The 19,261-nt window shown below is 40.8% G+C and overlaps 1 protein-coding gene across 3 annotated transcripts in view; it reads right to left on the bottom strand.

Annotated features, from left to right (window-relative positions):
• tnrc6b (trinucleotide repeat containing adaptor 6B) overlaps positions 1-19,261 on the bottom strand; it is a 103,311-nt gene that overhangs the window by 57,886 nt on the left and 26,164 nt on the right. For all 3 annotated transcript variants that reach the window (XM_033013453.1, XM_033013452.1, XM_033013454.1), the window contains exons 2-3: positions 14,291-14,378; positions 3,852-3,873 (exon numbers count right to left, since the gene is read on the bottom strand). In XM_033013453.1, the coding sequence (XP_032869344.1) occupies positions 3,852-3,873; positions 14,291-14,378 (110 nt within the window). The remainder of the gene's footprint in view (positions 1-3,851; positions 3,874-14,290; positions 14,379-19,261) is intronic.

The raw sequence follows: 19,261 nt of genomic DNA on the forward strand, positions 1-19,261 counted from the left end.
GTTTGGTGGAATATTGCATTTGGAGAACGGGACCCAACGGGTCTGCACATGGTCTAGTTTACACATAAATATTAAGTCATTAGCTACAAAGGTCTTGGGGGTTTCTTGAAAATTTTAAAAATACTATATGAATGCAATTTTTCTTCCAGCTACACATCAGTTAAATTGGTCATTTATTAAAATGTAGTTACCTGGGAACATTGGGCTTGGAAACTAATGATTGTACAACAGTCATCCACTTCAAATATGAGCGTGAAATGGTACATTTTCAAGCTATGCCTACTAACTTTGTATAATAACTTTAAAATAGGCAAGATGCTCAAGGCTTTTTTGACAAATTCATTGAACTATATTAAGCGACTGTAGGCCAAAGATACTAATTTTTTGTTCAGCCTCTGCAAGACTGTGCTGCTGTTTTTACTACTTTAGGCAATTATTCCACATGCACCTAATCTGTGGGGTGCACATAATAACGCCAATCAAATTCATTTAGAATAGGAATAAGAACTGCTAACAATATTGTGCAAGGTTAGAGTCACAAGCAAAACAGTTCCAAAAGCTGCCAACCGAGTAAATATTAACACGAGCCATCTGCACAAATAATTTATGGATTAGCAGTCAGAGAGATGAAAATGGGATTCATCAGAGACTAAAGGTGTAAGCCGTGTTATCAACAGCACTCACTTACAGAAAATCTACGACTGATTTCCTTGCACTTACCACCACCCCGCCAAATGGGATTTCAGAATGTGTATTTAAATCTGGAGTGCTGATATCACTCAAGCATTAATGCAGAAAAACTATTGAACCTCTCATTGATAAGGAATAAATTGGAAAAAGCTGGAAACACACAGATCAGTAATTATCTCAAACAGCAATTTACCTCCCACTTTTACTCCTGTTGCAAACTGACATTTTCAAAGACTTCCAGCAATTTCTTCTAATCACTAAGCTTTTATTTGCAGTTTGGGCAGAAAGTATGTCATAATCTTACTAAATAGCAAAGCAGCCCCAAAAGATTGAATATCCTACTCCTGCCACTTTCTATGTTTTCCTTCTTTACCAATTGTGGCTGATGATTAGCTCTTCAGTCTTTAGTTATCACTACCCTTAACCAGCTCGAGGAGTTCTGCATCATCAGCACAAAGATGACACTCTTTATCCACTCCTTTGTCCATCACTTGCTGCAAAAGCGTTTGTTTTCAAGCCTCATGTTTTAGTGGCTTCCACATTAAGACAGGCCCAAACCTAACAAAGATGGGGACCATGAAATGGGATAAAGTTTTGAACATATAATGGACAGAGAAGGGGGGGAAAAAAACATAAATCTGGAAGAGAATTTGAGGGTTAAGACATTTCAGTTTGAAACGGAGAAGGGTGCAAGAGGGTAAAGAACGAGGAAACAAACCAACAGCTAAATTCACAGCTATATTTACAGCTACAAAACCCCTGGATTTCAAAATATGTAACCCAGACATTCACAAGGAGAAAAGGTTTACGGAATCCAGCTTTAAGGATGATGACTATTTAATGGATACAATGTGCATCAAGGTTGAAATCACAAATAAAAATCTGCCCAAGGTGTCAAACACCCATTATAGATTGTACCTTGTCTATCTTAGATTTATTGGGCACCTGACAATTACATACATTTTTGCAAAAATCAAAATATACATCTACCAGCTGATAACACAGTCCAGAATTCAATTTTAAGATAGGATGCCATATGAAGCTAATGAGAAAAGCCCATTAAATCCCTTCCACGTAACATTGCATCCCTATGCACAAAATACACACAGAAGGCAAAATAACTGCAACAAACAGCCAGGTGGCTCCTATCTTCAAGGTGGCACAGTAACACAATAGCACTGCGGAATCGCAGCTGCAGGGACTCCATACAGCATAAAAAGATGACTCCATATTGCATAAATTGAATTCTTAATTGAAACTGTGCATGCTGTTGCAAAGTGGACATTTTATGACAAAGCAATACCAAGATATGAAAACATATTTGCTTTCAAAGCCTTTTCCAACACTGCATGAGACCCAGGGTGAAAAGGGGACACCAATCTCTCCAAATGTATTACATTATCTACAGAGCACAATGTGGACCCATCAGTCTTTACACAGGAATAGCAGTTCCTCTGTTCAGTCCATCAAATCTAATTTACAATTGGTTGTGATGGCAGCTCGTTTTGACCCATTTGAACTTTCTTTCCCCATCTTCATACTTATGCTTTGAACTTCTTTTAAATGCTTCAGTATCAATAACCTTTTGAATCAGTGCACTCCACATCAGCACCCGACTTGAACAAAATTGCTTCTTCTGGAATTGATTTTTAACTAGGTTACCTCAAATGCCACGGTTATATTCCCTTGAACTGGATTCCGCCTCCTGAGGGAAAGGATTGCTTCCTTACCATAGTCAAATTCTTTCTTCACATTTAATGTTTTAGTATATTAAAAGTCAGATATTGCAAATTAATTTATAGATTTGAAATGCACAGTTGAGATCACATGCATTCCCAGCGATATTCTTTGATATAAAAGGTTATTAGCAACATTTGTCCAGTTTCCCTTAAAAAATGTGATTCATTCAGAAGTAATTGTTGGCTTGCACAATGTCAAAATAGAAGATGCTTAAATAAACTGCTCAAAATTCCAGCAAGTAAAAGCAATTGGTGATGAAACATTAAGTCATTCAACCCTCTCGATTCTGACACAGCTAACTCATGTGGCACGTGGTTGAAGATGCTATAATTAGGATCCTATTACATACGTATCTGGGTAATAGCAGTCCTAAAGGGAAGAGAAGGGATAGAGAATGAATTAACTAATGCTGGTTACCTGCACTGATCACATTCCAAATACTAACCTGAAAACTAAACATTTAAAAGAGCAGAAAGCAAGAGCCTTCCAAAGTTGAGAAGACTAACACCACTCGTGTACGAGTAGGAGAGAACTGCAGATGCTGGTTTAAATCAAAGGTAGACACAAAATGCTGGAGTAACTTAGCGTAACAGGCAGCATCTCTGGAGGGAAGGAAAGGGTGACGTTTTGGGTCGAGACCCTTCTTCAGGCTGATGTCAGGCGAGAGTGGGCGGAACAGAGATAGAAAGAGACAGGAAGACTGGTGGGAGAACTGGGAAGGGGGAGGGGATAAAGAGAGAGGGAAAACAAGGGCTATTTGAAGTTGAGTAGTCAATGTTCATACCGTGGGGTGTAAGCTACCCAAGCGAAATATGAGGTGCTGTTCCTCCAATTTGCACTGGGCCTCACTCTGACAATGGAGGCAGCCCAGGACAGAAAGGTTAGCTTGGGAATGGGAGGGGGAGTTAAAGTGCTGAGCAACCGGGAGATCAGGTAGGTTTAGGCGGACTGAGCGGAGGTGTTCAGCGAAACGATTGCCGAGCCTGCGCTTCGCTGATGTACAGAAGTTGACACCCTAGAACAGCGGATTCAGTAGATGGAGTTGGAGCAGGTGCAAGTAAACCTCTGCCTCACCTGAAAAGACTGTCGTGGTCCTTGGATGGAGTCGAGGGGGGAGGTAAAGGGACAGGTGTTGCATCTCCTGCAGTTGCTGGGGAAGGTACCTGGGGAGGGGGTGGTTTGGGTGGGAAGGGATGAGTTGACCAGGGAGTTGCAGAGGGAACGGTCTCTGCGCAAAGCAGAAAGAGGTGGAGATGGGAAGATGTGGCCAGTAGTGGGATTCCGTTAGATTGGCGAACATGTTGACTTCAAAAAGAGGATTATATGCTGAAGGACATATTCATGAATGAACTCTCTCTGTGTTCATCTGTGCGCATAGATATAGATAGAAATGTGTCTGCTTCCAAAACAAAGTCTCTCACCTTTGGTTTTTTGTTCTGTAACCTGAAACACACAAAAAGAAAAATGCTGGTCAGTTCACAGCCATGATTCCAGTACCTATCAAAAAAATCACTAGCAACTAGCAGGCTCCCAATATTTTTTCCACCATTGAGGCCAAGGTTGAGGGTTACTATCATTTTGCATCATCCTTCCACCAGTCTCTGGAGGACAGTGCTGATCAGCAAATATAAAAGTTATAAAATACCATATGGTGCCCATCATAATAGTGTACACCTGAGAGCAGTTACCAGAAATAAAACACATTACTAATACCCGAGTAATTACTATTAATTTGCACTACAGTATTAAAATACTTTGTTACCCGTGCATAAGGGCAAAGCAACAACTAAGTCAGCTGTCGTGGAACAGAACTTTATTCAAGATAGAGGTCTGATGATCCAATTTAAGGAGTTATCATTCATACATTCTGACACAATGTATATCAGACACTAGCAGGATCAACTGCAATAATGTCACTGGGTTTGATTGGCACCTTGCTAAACCATGGGGTCAGTTGCACAACCCTGATATTTGGCCAGAATGCTCTGATGAAAGGAGAAAGAGAAGTGGAGAGGAAAGTGCTATTGTAATCATTTCATCGGCAGGTCTCAATCAGTTGGGATCTGTAACAACATCTCCTCCTCACTGACCATTTGCAGATGCACCTTAAGGCTACATGGCTAGCCTTATGCTGTGCTCTCTTGACACCCATGACTGTGTGGCTAAGCACAGCTCCTACAAATTTGCCAACACCATTATTGTTAGCCGATTACAGGTGGTTTGAGGCAGCGTACAGGCAAAAAACTGAACACCTGGTGACTGATGCTGCCATAACAACCTCCCTCTCAACGCAAACAAAACCAAGGAACTAATTCTGTTTGAAGGAGGGGTCCAACCCAAAACATCACCCATCCTTTTCTCCACAGATGCTGCCTGACACAGAGGTAGACAAACGTGCTGGAGAAACTCAGCGGGTGCAGCAGCATCTATGGAGCGAAGGAAATAGGCAACGTTTCGGGCCGAACCCCTTCTTCAGACCAACACATTGTGTCTGTCTTTGTATAAACAAGCATCTGCAGTTCCTTCCTATACTAGGAACTAAATGTTGACTTCAAAAAGAGGAAATAGGGAGACCTTGTGACAGTTTTCATTGGTGGCTCAGCAATGGATAGATTTGGCAGCTTCAAATTCCTAAGCATTAACATCTCAGAAGATCTGTCCGGAGCCCACCACATAGATGTAATCAGAAAGAAGGAGCACTAGTGTCTATATATTCATAGAAGTTTCAAGAAATTCAAGCCATGTCACCAAATACTCCAACAAACACTTACTGATGCACTGTTGAAAGCATCGTGATTGCTTGCTTGGTGCAGCAATTATATCACACCGATATGCAAGAGGCTACAGAAAGTGGTGAAACTGGCCCGGTGCATCATGAACACAGCCCTTCCTACCATTGAAAGCATCTACATGAGGCTCTGCCTCTAGAAGGTGGCATCTACCATCAAGAATCCCCACCATATGTGCTGTGTACTCTTCTCGTTGCTATGCTGCTACACTTGGGGGCATGAAGTACAAAAGTCTGAAGCACAACCCCACCAGGTTCAGGTTCAGCTACTTTCCTACGACCATCATGTCCTTGAACCAATTTGCACAACACTAATCCTACCTCGGAATCAGAACACTACTTGAGCAAACAGGCAGTGTGTGCTCAATTCAGCATTAAAAAGAAAGACTGGTGTTTGTTTATATATATCAGAGTGAGAATGGGGGGAGAGGAGGTAATACACTGAAGTACCTTCAGGCTACACGTGGACAAGAATGATATGCATCAACAAATCCTCAAAGCAAAATAATATGCTGTATGGTCATTGATTTGGGAATGAAGTAGAAGCCAGAACATATGCCCTTATACTGTTCTGGAACAGGAACATTGTGACATTAAGATCAAGGTCATCTCAGCATAATAATGAAATTCCAGGTAGAAGTTTAAAAATATCTGAAGTTCCATGTATTAAGAATAATATGTTCTTGTTTAGCCATCATCAGTGTTATAGGACTGTCTGCATTTATTAGAGTGATACTGTGTGGAAACATGTTCTTCGGTCCAACTTGCCCAAACCGGCCAACATGTCCCAGCTACACTAGTCCCACCTGCCTGCATTTGGCCCATATTCTCCAAACCTGTCCTATCCATGAACCTGTCTAACTTTTTCTTAAACATTGGGATAGTCTGTGCCTCAACTACCTCCTCTGGCTGCTCGTTCCATGCACCACCACCTTTTGTGTGAAAAAGTCACCCCTCAGGTTCCTATAAAATCTTTCCCCATTCACCTTGAACCTATATTCTCTGGTCTTCGAATCTCCCTACTCACAAGTTCATAAGACATAGCAGCAGAATTAGGCCATTCGGTCCACAAGTCTGCCATTCAACCACAGGAGATCTACTTTTCCCTCTCAACCCCATTCTTCTGCTTTTTCCTGCGTACTGCAGACAGCTTTTTGCAGGAGAAGCTTGCTGATGATGCACGGTAAGTGACTACACGTTTAGGGGCTTGAGCTACAACGTGAATTGAAAAACTGCATTCACATAACCAATGATGCAAAAAACTCAAAAAATTAAACATTGAGTTTGAAGTCATTATAACTGGCCAAATTGGCAGTTTTCTAATTGCTTTGTGTTTTGATCATCTCGTCCATCTACCTGCAACTTCATATTACAAGCATTTTGTTTCCAAAATGTACAATCAAGTGAAATTAAACAATAGGCCACTAATTTAAAACGTATTCTAGTATGCAACAATGTAAATAGATTTGATTAATGGAGTACGCCTTCATCATCGTAAAGCAGCAGAAATAGCCAGCTCTGATGAAGAAAGAGAAAATGAGTTCTCCAAACCTGAACTGGCCATATCTACTGCAGTTCATGTGATATGGGCTCGTTTTTCTCCCTCCATTTTGCTCCTTTAGCATCCTGATCTCCTGCGCACATCGTCCTGCCTTGCATTTGTCACACTTTGCATTCCCACTGTCTCAGTCCCTATTAACCCACTGAATGTATTATCTCTACAACCTATCCCAATGGCAACCCTGGCCTCACCCTGTTACAGATATTCCCTTTTGTTCTATCCACCCCTTTCCCATCTTTAACTTCAAACTATTTTTTCTCTCTTGTCCAATTATAACAACAGGCCTCTAGCCCAAAATATTACAATTTTCTTTCTGCCGCTTCTATTTTTATTTCTAAAATATGTATTTTGATTTTAATTCACAATTGCAGTTACTCTGCAGTATTAATTAATCATATACCACACTTTGTCTCTCACCCCACCATGCCTCATCAAGCTTTCTGATAAGATCTGAAATTAATATCCAAGAGGCTCTTAAGCCTTCTGGATAAAATGTTCTCAATTAACAAGGAAGAAGAGGTCAAGACAGTTATCAGCTTGTCAAAACCTTACTTACGCTATAATATTCTCCTTCTGATATATGAATTCCTAACAATCATTCTCTACTCTATTACTATGCTACTAGTTTATCACCTCGTTCATGTCCACAAGTAACAAATAATACTCCCAAATCTGTTCTCACAAACCAATTTTATAACCAACAGTCAAATGAGACACAATCAACCAACAAAGTCTGGATTAGAACCTCACAATAAAAGGTGAAAGACCAATTAGATGATGCTACCGTTTGTGTTATCAACAGTTTATTCCAACTATATGGGGCAGGTTATGGGCAGGGCCACAAGAAACTGCACTGGATGATCGAAAACCATAATGTGTCAAATTTCCTTCTGTAACAGTGGACATTTTAATGGAATTAAATACGTGATAAAGGAAAAAAATCTGATAAAGAATCTGCCAGTTATACATTTCTTAATTCTAACCAGAGTCTAAAGGCCATTCAGAAAAAAACAGAATTCAATAGCCAAGTGTTTTTCAAAAAGTGAGCTGTCACACTTAATCTCAGACAGTAAAGATTACTCTTGTCATGAAATTGTATTTATCCTTCCTTTCAACTTTAGCTCCATATTACTTATGTTTGCAACCACAAGAGCAACAAAAAAGACTAAAGTGCTGGAGTAACTCAGTGGGTCAAACAGCTGAAGAATGTGGAGAGGTGACGTTTTCGGTAAGGACCCTTCTTCAAGAGCAAAATCCGATGAGGTGGTTGAGGCTGGGACTGGTATGGTAATTCATAGAATCTTACAGCCCATCATGCCTACAATAGTTCTTTCAGAAAGTGCTCTGAATTTGAAATTCATACCAAAGAGTGACTAGCCCAGGTTAGGGCTCTGTTTTCCCTGCTTTCTTTTATTGGTCAAGTTTCCTGGGCTTGGCATTGGATATGCCCTCTGCAGCTAAACATTCAATTCTTACCTCAGATCCTCACCGCATCTCCCTGGCATTTCTTACAGTCACAACAAGGTGTCATAGTTGTGGGAGCTTTTTCAAGATGTTGTGACTGATCTAGGAATTCCCAGATTAGCCTCCATGACATAAATTGTTTTGTTTTTAGAAAAACAGGGAAAACTGGTGTCCCATATATGAGGGTGTTCCATATATAGAATTGGTGTCCCATATAAAGAGTCCATGGTACAGATAACATTTGTGTCAGATACAGGATGTCCTGCACAATCAATACTGCTCATCTGGCAGCCCAGCCTTGCTAATGTGTCAAAAGAGTAAATACAAGAACTGTATTGTTTGGAAAGTGAGATTTAAAGAGCTACCAATCTTGTTTTTCTTCATACTGCTGGTCATGACCTAACATCAAACATAGTTTATTTAACTGCATAAACATTACTCAAGCGAGTTTGTAGTCTGAATCATACACTTTTGTTGATGTGTACAATTCCTATTGTAACATGAAGGATTTTCTTTTGCTAATTCTCTGCCTTGTTGCTTGTGGAATTATAATCACTCCACTGTGGCACATACTACCTTAAAGGCCAAATCTTACATTGAAGCTACAGCAGTGAGCACTGGCAACTTTCAACCTTTGCAGGACACAGCAAAGAGCTGATCCTAACTCCACTTAAGATTTGCCCATGCTTTCCAGCATGGATCAATAAACAGCTAATGAAAAAACTGGCCAATTCAGCCAAACTCAGCACTGACCATGATTTAATCTAGGATTTTACTGTGTTTATTCAGGGACAAAGGAATGCAAAATTATGACCAAACCGAACCATATTACAGAAGCTGCAATAATCGCATACCCCCTCCTGGACAATTCCACAACAGAATCATTGCCACTGCCAGAACATCACCAGTGCTGGCCACATGTACTGATCTGATACACGTTAATAATGATATAATGCTTAACGAGCTGCTTTACCCTGATGAAGGAGTGTTAAATTTGATATGAGCAAAGCACTGATAAATTCTATTTTCTAGGGAAATGTACAGGTAATGTTTAATTCACATAGAAATGAAAATTCAGGAGGAAATTAATTATTTTTAAAATGGACTGCAGGCAATTCTGTATTATGGGGAGGAGGAGGGGTCATGTTCCTGGAGGGATGCACATTGCAATTTTCCGTAACAAAGCATCAACAAATGTTAATTTACTTACTTATCTTTCCACATAAATTCTGCAAGAGCGAAATCTATTCCATTTCTAAAATATTTGGGTAGTGATTTATGATTTCTATTAAGGCAAATTTCCATTACCTTACGTTTTGGATGTGGTTAAGGCAGCCATCTGCAGATTGGGATGGTGAGATATGGTGGGTTGGGGAAGGAAACTCACAAAATGTATTTTATGAAGCACCAGATCACCTGGAAGGATACGGCTACGGATGTGGTCATGTAGAGGAACAGACTCAATGCTTATGTGCAACTTCAGTTTATTGCGTATCCATGAGGAGGATACGAACAGTAAAAATACGATGCGAGTTATAATATTAAATTAGAAAAAATTTGTTGTGGGCCCATATGTACAGGGACGCTACTCAGCTAATAGAAGACGTTAGTACACAAAAACAGGAGTCACAAGCAAAGATCTTGCTCAAATGGCATTGCATGAAAGGGCAGCCTTATAACATGAATGCAATCGAGCACAATGAGAACATTCAGCTTTTGGATTGCTGATTTGATGGTGCAAGGACGACAGCACTGTTGCAGGGGAAAAGAACATAAGAAAAATATACTTTTATGACTAGAAATGCCAGTAGAATAGATACAGACCACTGTGTGATGAATAGAAGGGGAAAGATCAACATGGAACAAATACACAAAGAAAGATTTAACACTAACGACACTGTAAATAAGTCAAAACTAATTTCAGAAAAGGGTTGGGGTGGTAAGACCATCATTATACAACCAAAAATAGAAAATGCGATTTGTATGGCAAGCAAATTTAAGGTAATTTCAACGGTTCAAAGGTCTGTTTATTGTCACGAGTACCACATAAGGTACAGTGAAACTTGAATTACCATTTCAACCATTTCAATTGTATATTCACAGCAAGGACATAAGCAAATGATGGATCTCATGTTATAAGCTGAAGAAGGGTCTCGACCCAAAACATCACCTATTCCTTTTCTCCACAGAGATGCTGTCTGACCCGCTGAGTTACTCCAGCTCTTTGTGTCTATATTCACCAACATCAATGTTAGAAATGGGTAGACAGAGACATTAAAATATAGGCTGGTGAGCCCTATGTGCCTCACATAAAATAATTAGCAGGCATCTGAGAATATTGGTGCTAAGTCAGTCATAGAGCACAGAATCAGGCCCATCAGCCCATCAAGTTTGTGCCATCCAATAGAGCTTAAAAAAAAACCTAATGGTTCTGTGGGAGAAAATGTTGTTCTGCAGAAACAACAGATCTTGAGGGAAATTCTGCAAATAGGACTCAGATTTCCGCTAAATATTTAACGCATGGCACATATAATTTTTTTTATAGGCTGGAGCTAAACATGCCGGGGCATTCGATATTCAGGAAGGATAGACAGAATAGGAATAGGAGGTCGGGTGGCACTGCTGGTTAAAAAGAGGAGATGAATGCAATAGCAAGGAGAGACATTAGCTTGGATGCTGTAGAATCAGTATGGGTAGAACTGCGAAATAGCCAAGGACAGAAAACGCTTGTTGGAGTTGTGTACAGACCACCAAACAGCAGTAGGGAGGTTGGGGATAGCATCAAGCAGGAAATTAGGGATGCGTGTAGCAAAGGTACAGCAGTTATCATGGGTGACTTTAATCTACATATAGATTGGGACAACCAAATTGGTAGCAGCACTGAGGATTTCCTGAAATGTATACGGGGTGGTATTTTAAACCAATATGTAGAAGAACCAACTAGAGGACAGGCCATCCTGGACTGGGTATTGTGTAATGAGTTAGTGATCTTGTTGTGCAAAGCCCCTTGGGCAACAGTGACCATAATATGGTAGAATTCTGCATTAGGATGGAGAGTGACACAGTTAATTCAGAGACTAGGATCCCGAACTTAAAGAAAGGGGACTTTGAAGGTATGAGACGGGTATTGGCTAGGATAGACTGTCAAATTATATTTAATGGATTGACAGTGGAGATGCAATGGCAAAGATTTAAAGACCGCATGGAAGAACTCCAAACATTGCAGATGCAGATGCAGTATAATGTGGATAAATGTGAGGTTATCCACTTTGGTGGCAAGAACAGGAAGTCAGATTATTATCCGAATGGTGTCAGATTAGAAAAAAGGGAGGTGCAACGAGACCAGGTGTCCTTGTACATCAGTCACTGAAAGTAAGCATGCAGGTACAGCAGGCAGTGAAGAAAGCTAATGGCATGTTGGCTTTCATTGTGAGAGGATTTGAGTTGGGAAAACAAAACTATAGCAAGAAAAAAAATTAAATGAAAAAGACCTAAATACATGTCTGAAGAAGGTTCTCGACCCGAAACATTGCCTATTTCTTCGCTCCATAGATGCTGCCTCATCCGCTGTTTTTTTCCAGAATTTTTGACTACCTTCAATACATGATGAGATAAGAGCACTGAAGACTGACTCAGATAAAAATAATGCTTTACTATAGTGCAATATTATTGAGCTTAATGTATTGTTTAAGCTAGACATAGGGTGGTGCCATCAGTGATAGCAACCTCGCCTACAATCGGGCTGTCTGTCTTTTCATCTTTTATGTTATTTTTAGTGTGTTTTAAAAAGTATGTGTTAATGTTAATCTTCTCTGGTTTGTTTTATGTGGGGGTGGGGGGTCGGGAGTTTTCAATCTCTTACCTTGCTGGAAACTTGATTTTTTTTCTGGTCACTCTGCGGTCAAACATCATGGAGCTGGCAGCCTTGCTCGAGACTGACTCCGAGCCCCACCACTGGGCCATGGACCTACCATCGGAGCCTACGATCCCTTCCCTGGGATCGATGCTCCAACCGTGGCCTGTGGATTTCAACATCGAGGAGCTCGCCCGGCGCGGGGAGATGAGATTCCCCCCGATGCAGGAGCTTGATCGCCCTGATGCAGAGGACTCGACTGCCGGTTGCGGGAGCCAAGATCGCCCTGACAACGGACGGTTCGAGTGCCCCGACCATGGGCGAAAAAAAAAGGGAAGAAGGTTGAACTTTTTTTGCCTTCCATCAGAGTGAGGAATGTGGGGGAATGGCTGTGGTGGATGATCATGTTAAAATTTTATTTGGATGTCTTGTTGCTCCTTATTGGTATAACTGTATGGCAATCTGAATTTCACTGTACCTTAATTGGTACATGTGACAATAAACTGACCTTGAACCTTGAAACATAGTTTTGTATAAAATGATGATTCCTGAGAGCAAAAACAAACCACTACTTCAATAAAATTGTTAACATGACCTCAGAAATAATGTTCACCAGTACACCCGATCAGATGAAAACAGGATCTTGATCAACTATGTCAAGGGGCAAGGAATGGCGGATGGAGTTTCATTCAAATTAATGGGAAGTGTTGCATTTTTGTAAGACAAACTAGGATGGACTTGCATATTAAAGTGTAGGGCTTTAGGGAACGTGGTAGAACAAAAATGCCTGCGGTTGCAGATGCATGGTTCCAAGGAAGTGGCAACACAAGTGGACAGTGGGGTAAAGGAGGCATTTGGCACACTTGCCATCATTAGTCAGTATATCGAATTGAAACGTCAGGTTACAAGGCATTGGCACATTTGGAACACTATGATCTGGTTGCCCAGCTATGGGAAGGTCATAAGTAAGAGGAGCAGAATTAGGCCATTCGGACCATCCAGTCAACTACACCATTCAATCATGGCTGATCTATCTGTTCCTCCTAACCCCATTCTCCTGCCTTCTCCCCATAACCCCTGACACCCGTACTAATCAAGAATCTATCTACCTCTGCTTTAAAAATATCAACTGACGACCGCCACAGCTTTCTGTGGCAAATAATCCCACAGATTCACCACCCTCCGACTAATTAAATTCCTCATCTTAATTCTGAGTCTATGGCCTCTAGTCCTAGACTCACCCACTGGTGGAAACAGCCTCTCCACATCCACTCTATCCAAGCCTTTCACTATTCAGCACCTTTCAATTAGGTCCCCCCCCCCTCCCCCCACCCCCTCATTCTTCTAAACTTCAGCGATTACAGGCTCAGTGAAATCAAACGCTCATCATAAGTTAATCCACTCTTTCCTGGGATCATTCTTGTAAAGCCCCTCTGGAGCCTCTCCAGCACATCAGGTATGGTGCCCAAAATTGCTCGCAATACTCCAAATGAGGCCTGACCTGCGCCTTATAGAGCCTCAGCATTACATCCCTGTTTTTGTATTCTAGCCCTCTTGAAATAGGGCGAGGATGGATGTTGTTAAACTGGAAAGGATACATTTGAGGATGTTACCGGGACTGGAAAGTTGCATGATTTTTTAATTATTTTCCCCCACGAAGCACAGAAGGCTGAGGGGTAAACTTTATAATGGAATATAAAATCATGATGGGAATTAATTTGGGGAAAAGACCGTGTTTATTCACCTTGTCTAATTCTAGGGAGCATAGGTTTTTGGTGAGAGTGGAAAGATTTTAAAGGGACATTGAGGGGTGAGGGGTGAGGAGCAATCCCCCACCCCCTCGCCTCCCCACAGAGGGTGGTGTGAGTTTCACGAGGAAGTGGTAGAGCCAGGTACAATTAGGACATTAAAAAAAAACACGTGGACAGGAGGATGGATAAGAAAGATTGGGAGGAATTTGGTCCAGACACAGACAAGTGGGACTAGCATTGTTGGGCAACTTGGTCAGCATAGCCAAGTTGGGCAATGGGGCAATATCCGCGCTGTAGTTTTGTGACTCTATGACACCCATTTGGACAATGCGTGCAGGATTTTGAATGTAATGTGTTTTACACTGTCAGTCATAAAAATAGTAATGCAAACCAGCACTTATTAAACAAAAGCCTCAATGAAAGGATCAGACCTTTTTTCTCACCTTCTGAGTGGCGTCTTTCTTTTTCTTGTCCTCTTTTTTCCTTTTCTTTTCTTCCATTAACTGTTCTTCCTTTTCTTCTTCCTTATCTCTGCAATGCAATGTAGGAAAAGATAATTATTTACTTATTAAAATCGCAATTGGCACAAACAAAAATAGTAATAGTTGGAAATACAAAACAAAACTGTCAGCACCTCTGTAAATTGAGGAACCAACTATTTTCAACTAACTTTTCAAGTTATATTAGAAATTTCCTATCTATGTGAAGTTGTTATTAATTGCTAGTGTGGAAGCGGCAACACAAGATTTATAGTTATCATAATTAAATAGGCGATTGATTTCTTCACAATATCCGTTTAATTCAAAAAAGAACATGAAGTGAAAATTCCACCAGTCAAATACAGGATGGGGGGGGGGGGGGGGGGGGGTGGGGGGGGGCCGAGATAAAATTAGGCAAAGATTATATCAATATCGAGGTAGCTTTACAAATACAACAGGCCTCTAACTTGCCAACCAATCCCATGCTTATAATTAGAATTTCTAATATAATGCCACCTACAATATAATTTAATAGCCAATTGAAGTAATTTGCTTCTGGCCTCCAACACAATAGACCTGCTGTGTCATGTGAATTTGGACTTCTATACAAGTCACGCACACCTATGGGACATTGCAACGAAAAATGAAGGTATGCAATTTGACGTCATGTGGCATTTTATTTTTTTAAAAGGGGTTCTATAAAAAAGCACTATAGCATTAATGCAGCATGAGCACACTATCTAGTCACATGAGCAGTCAACTGGATGATGGCTAATATTACATCTCAAATACTACTTTAGCACTGAGACCCTTGTCAGGGGTATCAGATACATCTAAGGTTGATTTCTCATCTGAAGCTTAGAGCCATATCGGGATCTTCCAGCATGCATTATACTATGTATATTTGTATCCCAGATTATTCACATACTTTTAGCTTGCTCCATATCTGAAACATTTGCTGTCTTGGATTATCAGAACTACTATTTATTTAAAGAGTAGGGTCATTTATTTTGCAAACTGCTCAATAGGTTTTGTCATTGACACACAACCAATAGCGCACAATATTAATTCCTGCCAACAAGTTACTTTGATCTCTGCATCCGCAAAAATACTTTGATTGCTCCTACAATCAGAAATAAAAGTGAATCAGTCTATTAAACAATTTAAATCTGATGGGAATTAAAACACAAATACATTTAACAAACAGTCTGTTAACACCTTTCCAAAAGCCCTTAATTATCTTAAACCTGCGCATTTGTGGCAAAAGCACATCCAATATAATCAACTTATTCCAAATCTTATTATTTTTCTCACCAGAACTGCAGCATTGAAAAATCCCCAATTCCCAAAGCTGCTGGAAGTGTTCTAGTACACTACCTAAAATAATCACATTTCATGGGTCACCCAAGAGAGCAAGGAACATAGAAATTGGGGGCAGGTGCAAATACCTCCATTTCATACTCACAATATCAAAATACCTCCATTTCATACTCACAATATCATGCTTTCTGATAACACGTATCACTAGACATAATATGCTTTTCAAGGCAATATTCCTCGTTATTATGACCACTGAGTATCTCGGAACTGGTAGATTTACCTCTACAGTGATGAATTCCCTATTCTGCTTCAATGAACTAGCTGATTTTTTTAAACTTTATAGTTCAACTTGCTCATAGAAAACCTTATCTACAACTCCAACCGATATAGCTACCACAACACACACACTCTAAAATGCTTGGTCCAACACTACTGTCACTATTTAGCATCATTTCCCAAATTAATTTTGACTTTGAACTGTAAAGCGTAGTTTACCATTCTGACCAATCAATCAAGTGAATTTTCTAACTTGTCTAAATTTTCTAACAGTAGCGCTCAACAAACTACCATTAATCTGGAGCAATATTGTTGCTAGTCTAAGCTGTTATACAGCTTCCAACTCATAAGCAACATCGTAGGGTATACATTAGTATTCTTTTAAAAAGCCTTCATCTCCAATGTAACATCTGAATATTTCTGGGGGGAGAAAAACCCATAAAATGGACATTTAGTTCACTATGGTTGAAAGTTTCAGAATAACTTACAATAGATTATTGTTCTTCCACCTCCATACATCCTGTCCGCAATACAGCTAAGATTTACAAAAAGACAGCGTGCCTGCTGTCTCTGGTGGATATGAGAAAAATGAATTTCAGAAATTTTAAGCTGTTGCAAGTAATGCAACTGCAAAGCAGATAACAGACCTTAATTCAGTACGAATTTGCAATCAAATTCAAAAGTTAAATGAACGCATGGTGCTGAAGATTAAAATGTCATACTAGTGAACTGGGTATGTTCCGGAGTTGTGGATAAAGCAAATCGCTGGAGCAAAGGAGAGATATTTACAATACATTAAATATTGCCAAAGTAACCTAAGAGGAAAAAATATTTCTGTTCCACAGCAGTGTTGACCCAGGTTGCAAAATTGTTCGGAACCTTTTTCTTCAAACAGGCACTGGTTCTATTAATTATAGTCAGAGTAATGGGCCTGTCCCACTTGGCAGTCGCCTGAAAAAACGGCAACTGGAACGGCGACTGTCAGAGTGGAACACGCGCGCGGCAAACACACAAGGGGGACAGGGCAAGAAGGGGGAACACTGTCTGAAATTCACACGGTGCAAAGCACACACCGCAATGAACAGGAAGGTTGGTGCTGTAATTAAGATGGCTAAAGCACAGTGTACTTTAAAAGAAGGGGAACGGGGGGGGGGGGGGGGGGGGGGGGGGGGGGGGGGGGGAGAAGAGAGAGAAGGGGGGGGGGGGGGGGAAGAAGGAGTGGAGACTTTTAAGAAGCCCGACAACTTTTAAGAAGCCAGAGATACGCAGCTGTCGGGCATTTAACATTACCAGTCAGTTATCCTTGGTTCTGAAAACTACTGCTTACATTTTTTTCCCCCAATGAACCAATGAAATTCATCGGTCATCACCGGCTACAACCTATAAGAACCTACGATAACCTTCGACCTGCTGGCAACCCACTAGGACCTCCTGGAGACCCTCCTACGGCACGAGAATTCTCGCTACTCTCCTGCAGTCACCTAAAAAGTCACCTAAGTGGGACGCTCATTATACAGCATGAAAACAGGCCCTTCAGCCAATAATCCCACTCTTGAGTGATTGTCAGTTTATCGAGGCTTTACTCCTAAATTTCCCCATCTGGTAACCTACATAAAGAGTGCATGTTACCAGTGGATAAGCTTTGATTGCAGGCTGGCTACAAAAAAAAATGAAATTGAAAGTGGTTACATTAGTTTGGGGGTAGGGGCTGCATAGGTGAAAGACAACACCACATACTAAATGCAAAAATAACACTGTTCAAACTGTTCATGTTGCAACAAATCTCACCGAGTAGGCCTGGGTTAAATCTTACCGAGTATATTTGGCACATTGATGAGCACTAATCTGGGATATGAATAAAACCCAGATTTTTGCATTATTGCACAAAACATATTTTCATTTGAAATCTTTCACTGCTTAAAAGCTCCTCCGAGTGTGATATGTCAGGGAAACTTGTGATCTCTACACCTACATCCCACAACAGGAAGGCAAGAGAGCTCTTTGCTTCTCTATTGAACAGAGGCCCAATTAATTCCCCTCCACAACAATCTTTGCTCTGGTTGAATTCATTGCCACATTGGATACATTCTCCAACTGCACTCACCTTTGCCAGATCAAACGTGTAACATTTTGTTGGTTTCATAAAACTGGGAATAGGAAATTAGAAAGAGACAGCAGCTGAACAGTTCACTAACAGAGAATTTGTGGTAATGTACAGCAACCACAAACTTCCACTTTGCTCATCAGCTCTTGTAGTAATAAACAGATGGCTGATTTTCATGGGTGATTATCAATTGAGTAGCAACAAAGGCATATCTCTAAATGTTTGTCCTACCATGTTACTAAAAGTAAGAAGCTTAAGCCGTAAAAATCAAAATTTTCTTAAGCATTATATTATCAAATACTATCAAACTCATCTCGAAATTGCTAGACCCAATGAACTCCTCCCATACGCCTGGACCTCGGACTCACCATCTACCTCTGCAAATAGATTGCAATCAGCAAGGATAGGTGACAAAACATCCTCTTTGATAATTCTCAACACTGGTGTCCCGCGAAGTTGCATTCCCAGCTCCTGTTATCTTCCCTTTACAACCATAACCAAATTCGGCATCATAGTGGGCCAGATCTCAAACAAGGAGGACATTGACAGCTTAGCAGCAAAGCAGCAACCTCTCTTGCTGTCAGCAAAACAACGGAGCTGCTCATGAACTTCAGGAAGCAAGGTGGAGTACACACCCCTGTTTTCATAGCAAAAGGATTTGAGTATAGGAGCAGGGAGGTTCTACTGCAGTTGTACAGGGTCTTGGTGAGACCACACCTGGAGTATTGCGTACAGTTTTGGTCTCCAAATCTGAGGAAGGACATTATTGCCCTAGAGGGAGTGCAGAGAAGGTTCACCAGACTGATTCCTGGGATGTCAGGACTGTCTTATGAAGAAAGACTGGATAGACTTGGTTTATACTCTCTAGAATTTAGGAGATTGAGAGGGGATCTTATAGAAACTTATAAAATTCTTAAGGGGTTGGACAGGCTAGATGCAGGATGATTGCTCCCGATGTTGGGGAAGTCCAGGACAAGGGGTCACAGCTTAAGGATAAGGGGGAAATCCTTTCAAACCGAGATGAGAATAACTTTTTTTCACACAGAGAGTGGTGAATCTCTGGAACTCTGCCACAGAGGGTAGTCGAGGCCAGTTCATTGGCTATATTTAAGAGGGAGTTAGATGTGGCCCTTGTGGCTAAGGGGATCAGAGGGTATGGAGAGAAGGCAGGTACGGGATACTGAGTTGGATGATCAGCCATGATCATATTGAATGGCGGTGCAGGCTCGAAGGGC

This window comes from Amblyraja radiata, chromosome 38, assembly GCF_010909765.2.
Source record: "Amblyraja radiata isolate CabotCenter1 chromosome 38, sAmbRad1.1.pri, whole genome shotgun sequence".
Classification (NCBI taxonomy): domain Eukaryota; kingdom Metazoa; phylum Chordata; class Chondrichthyes; order Rajiformes; family Rajidae; genus Amblyraja; species Amblyraja radiata.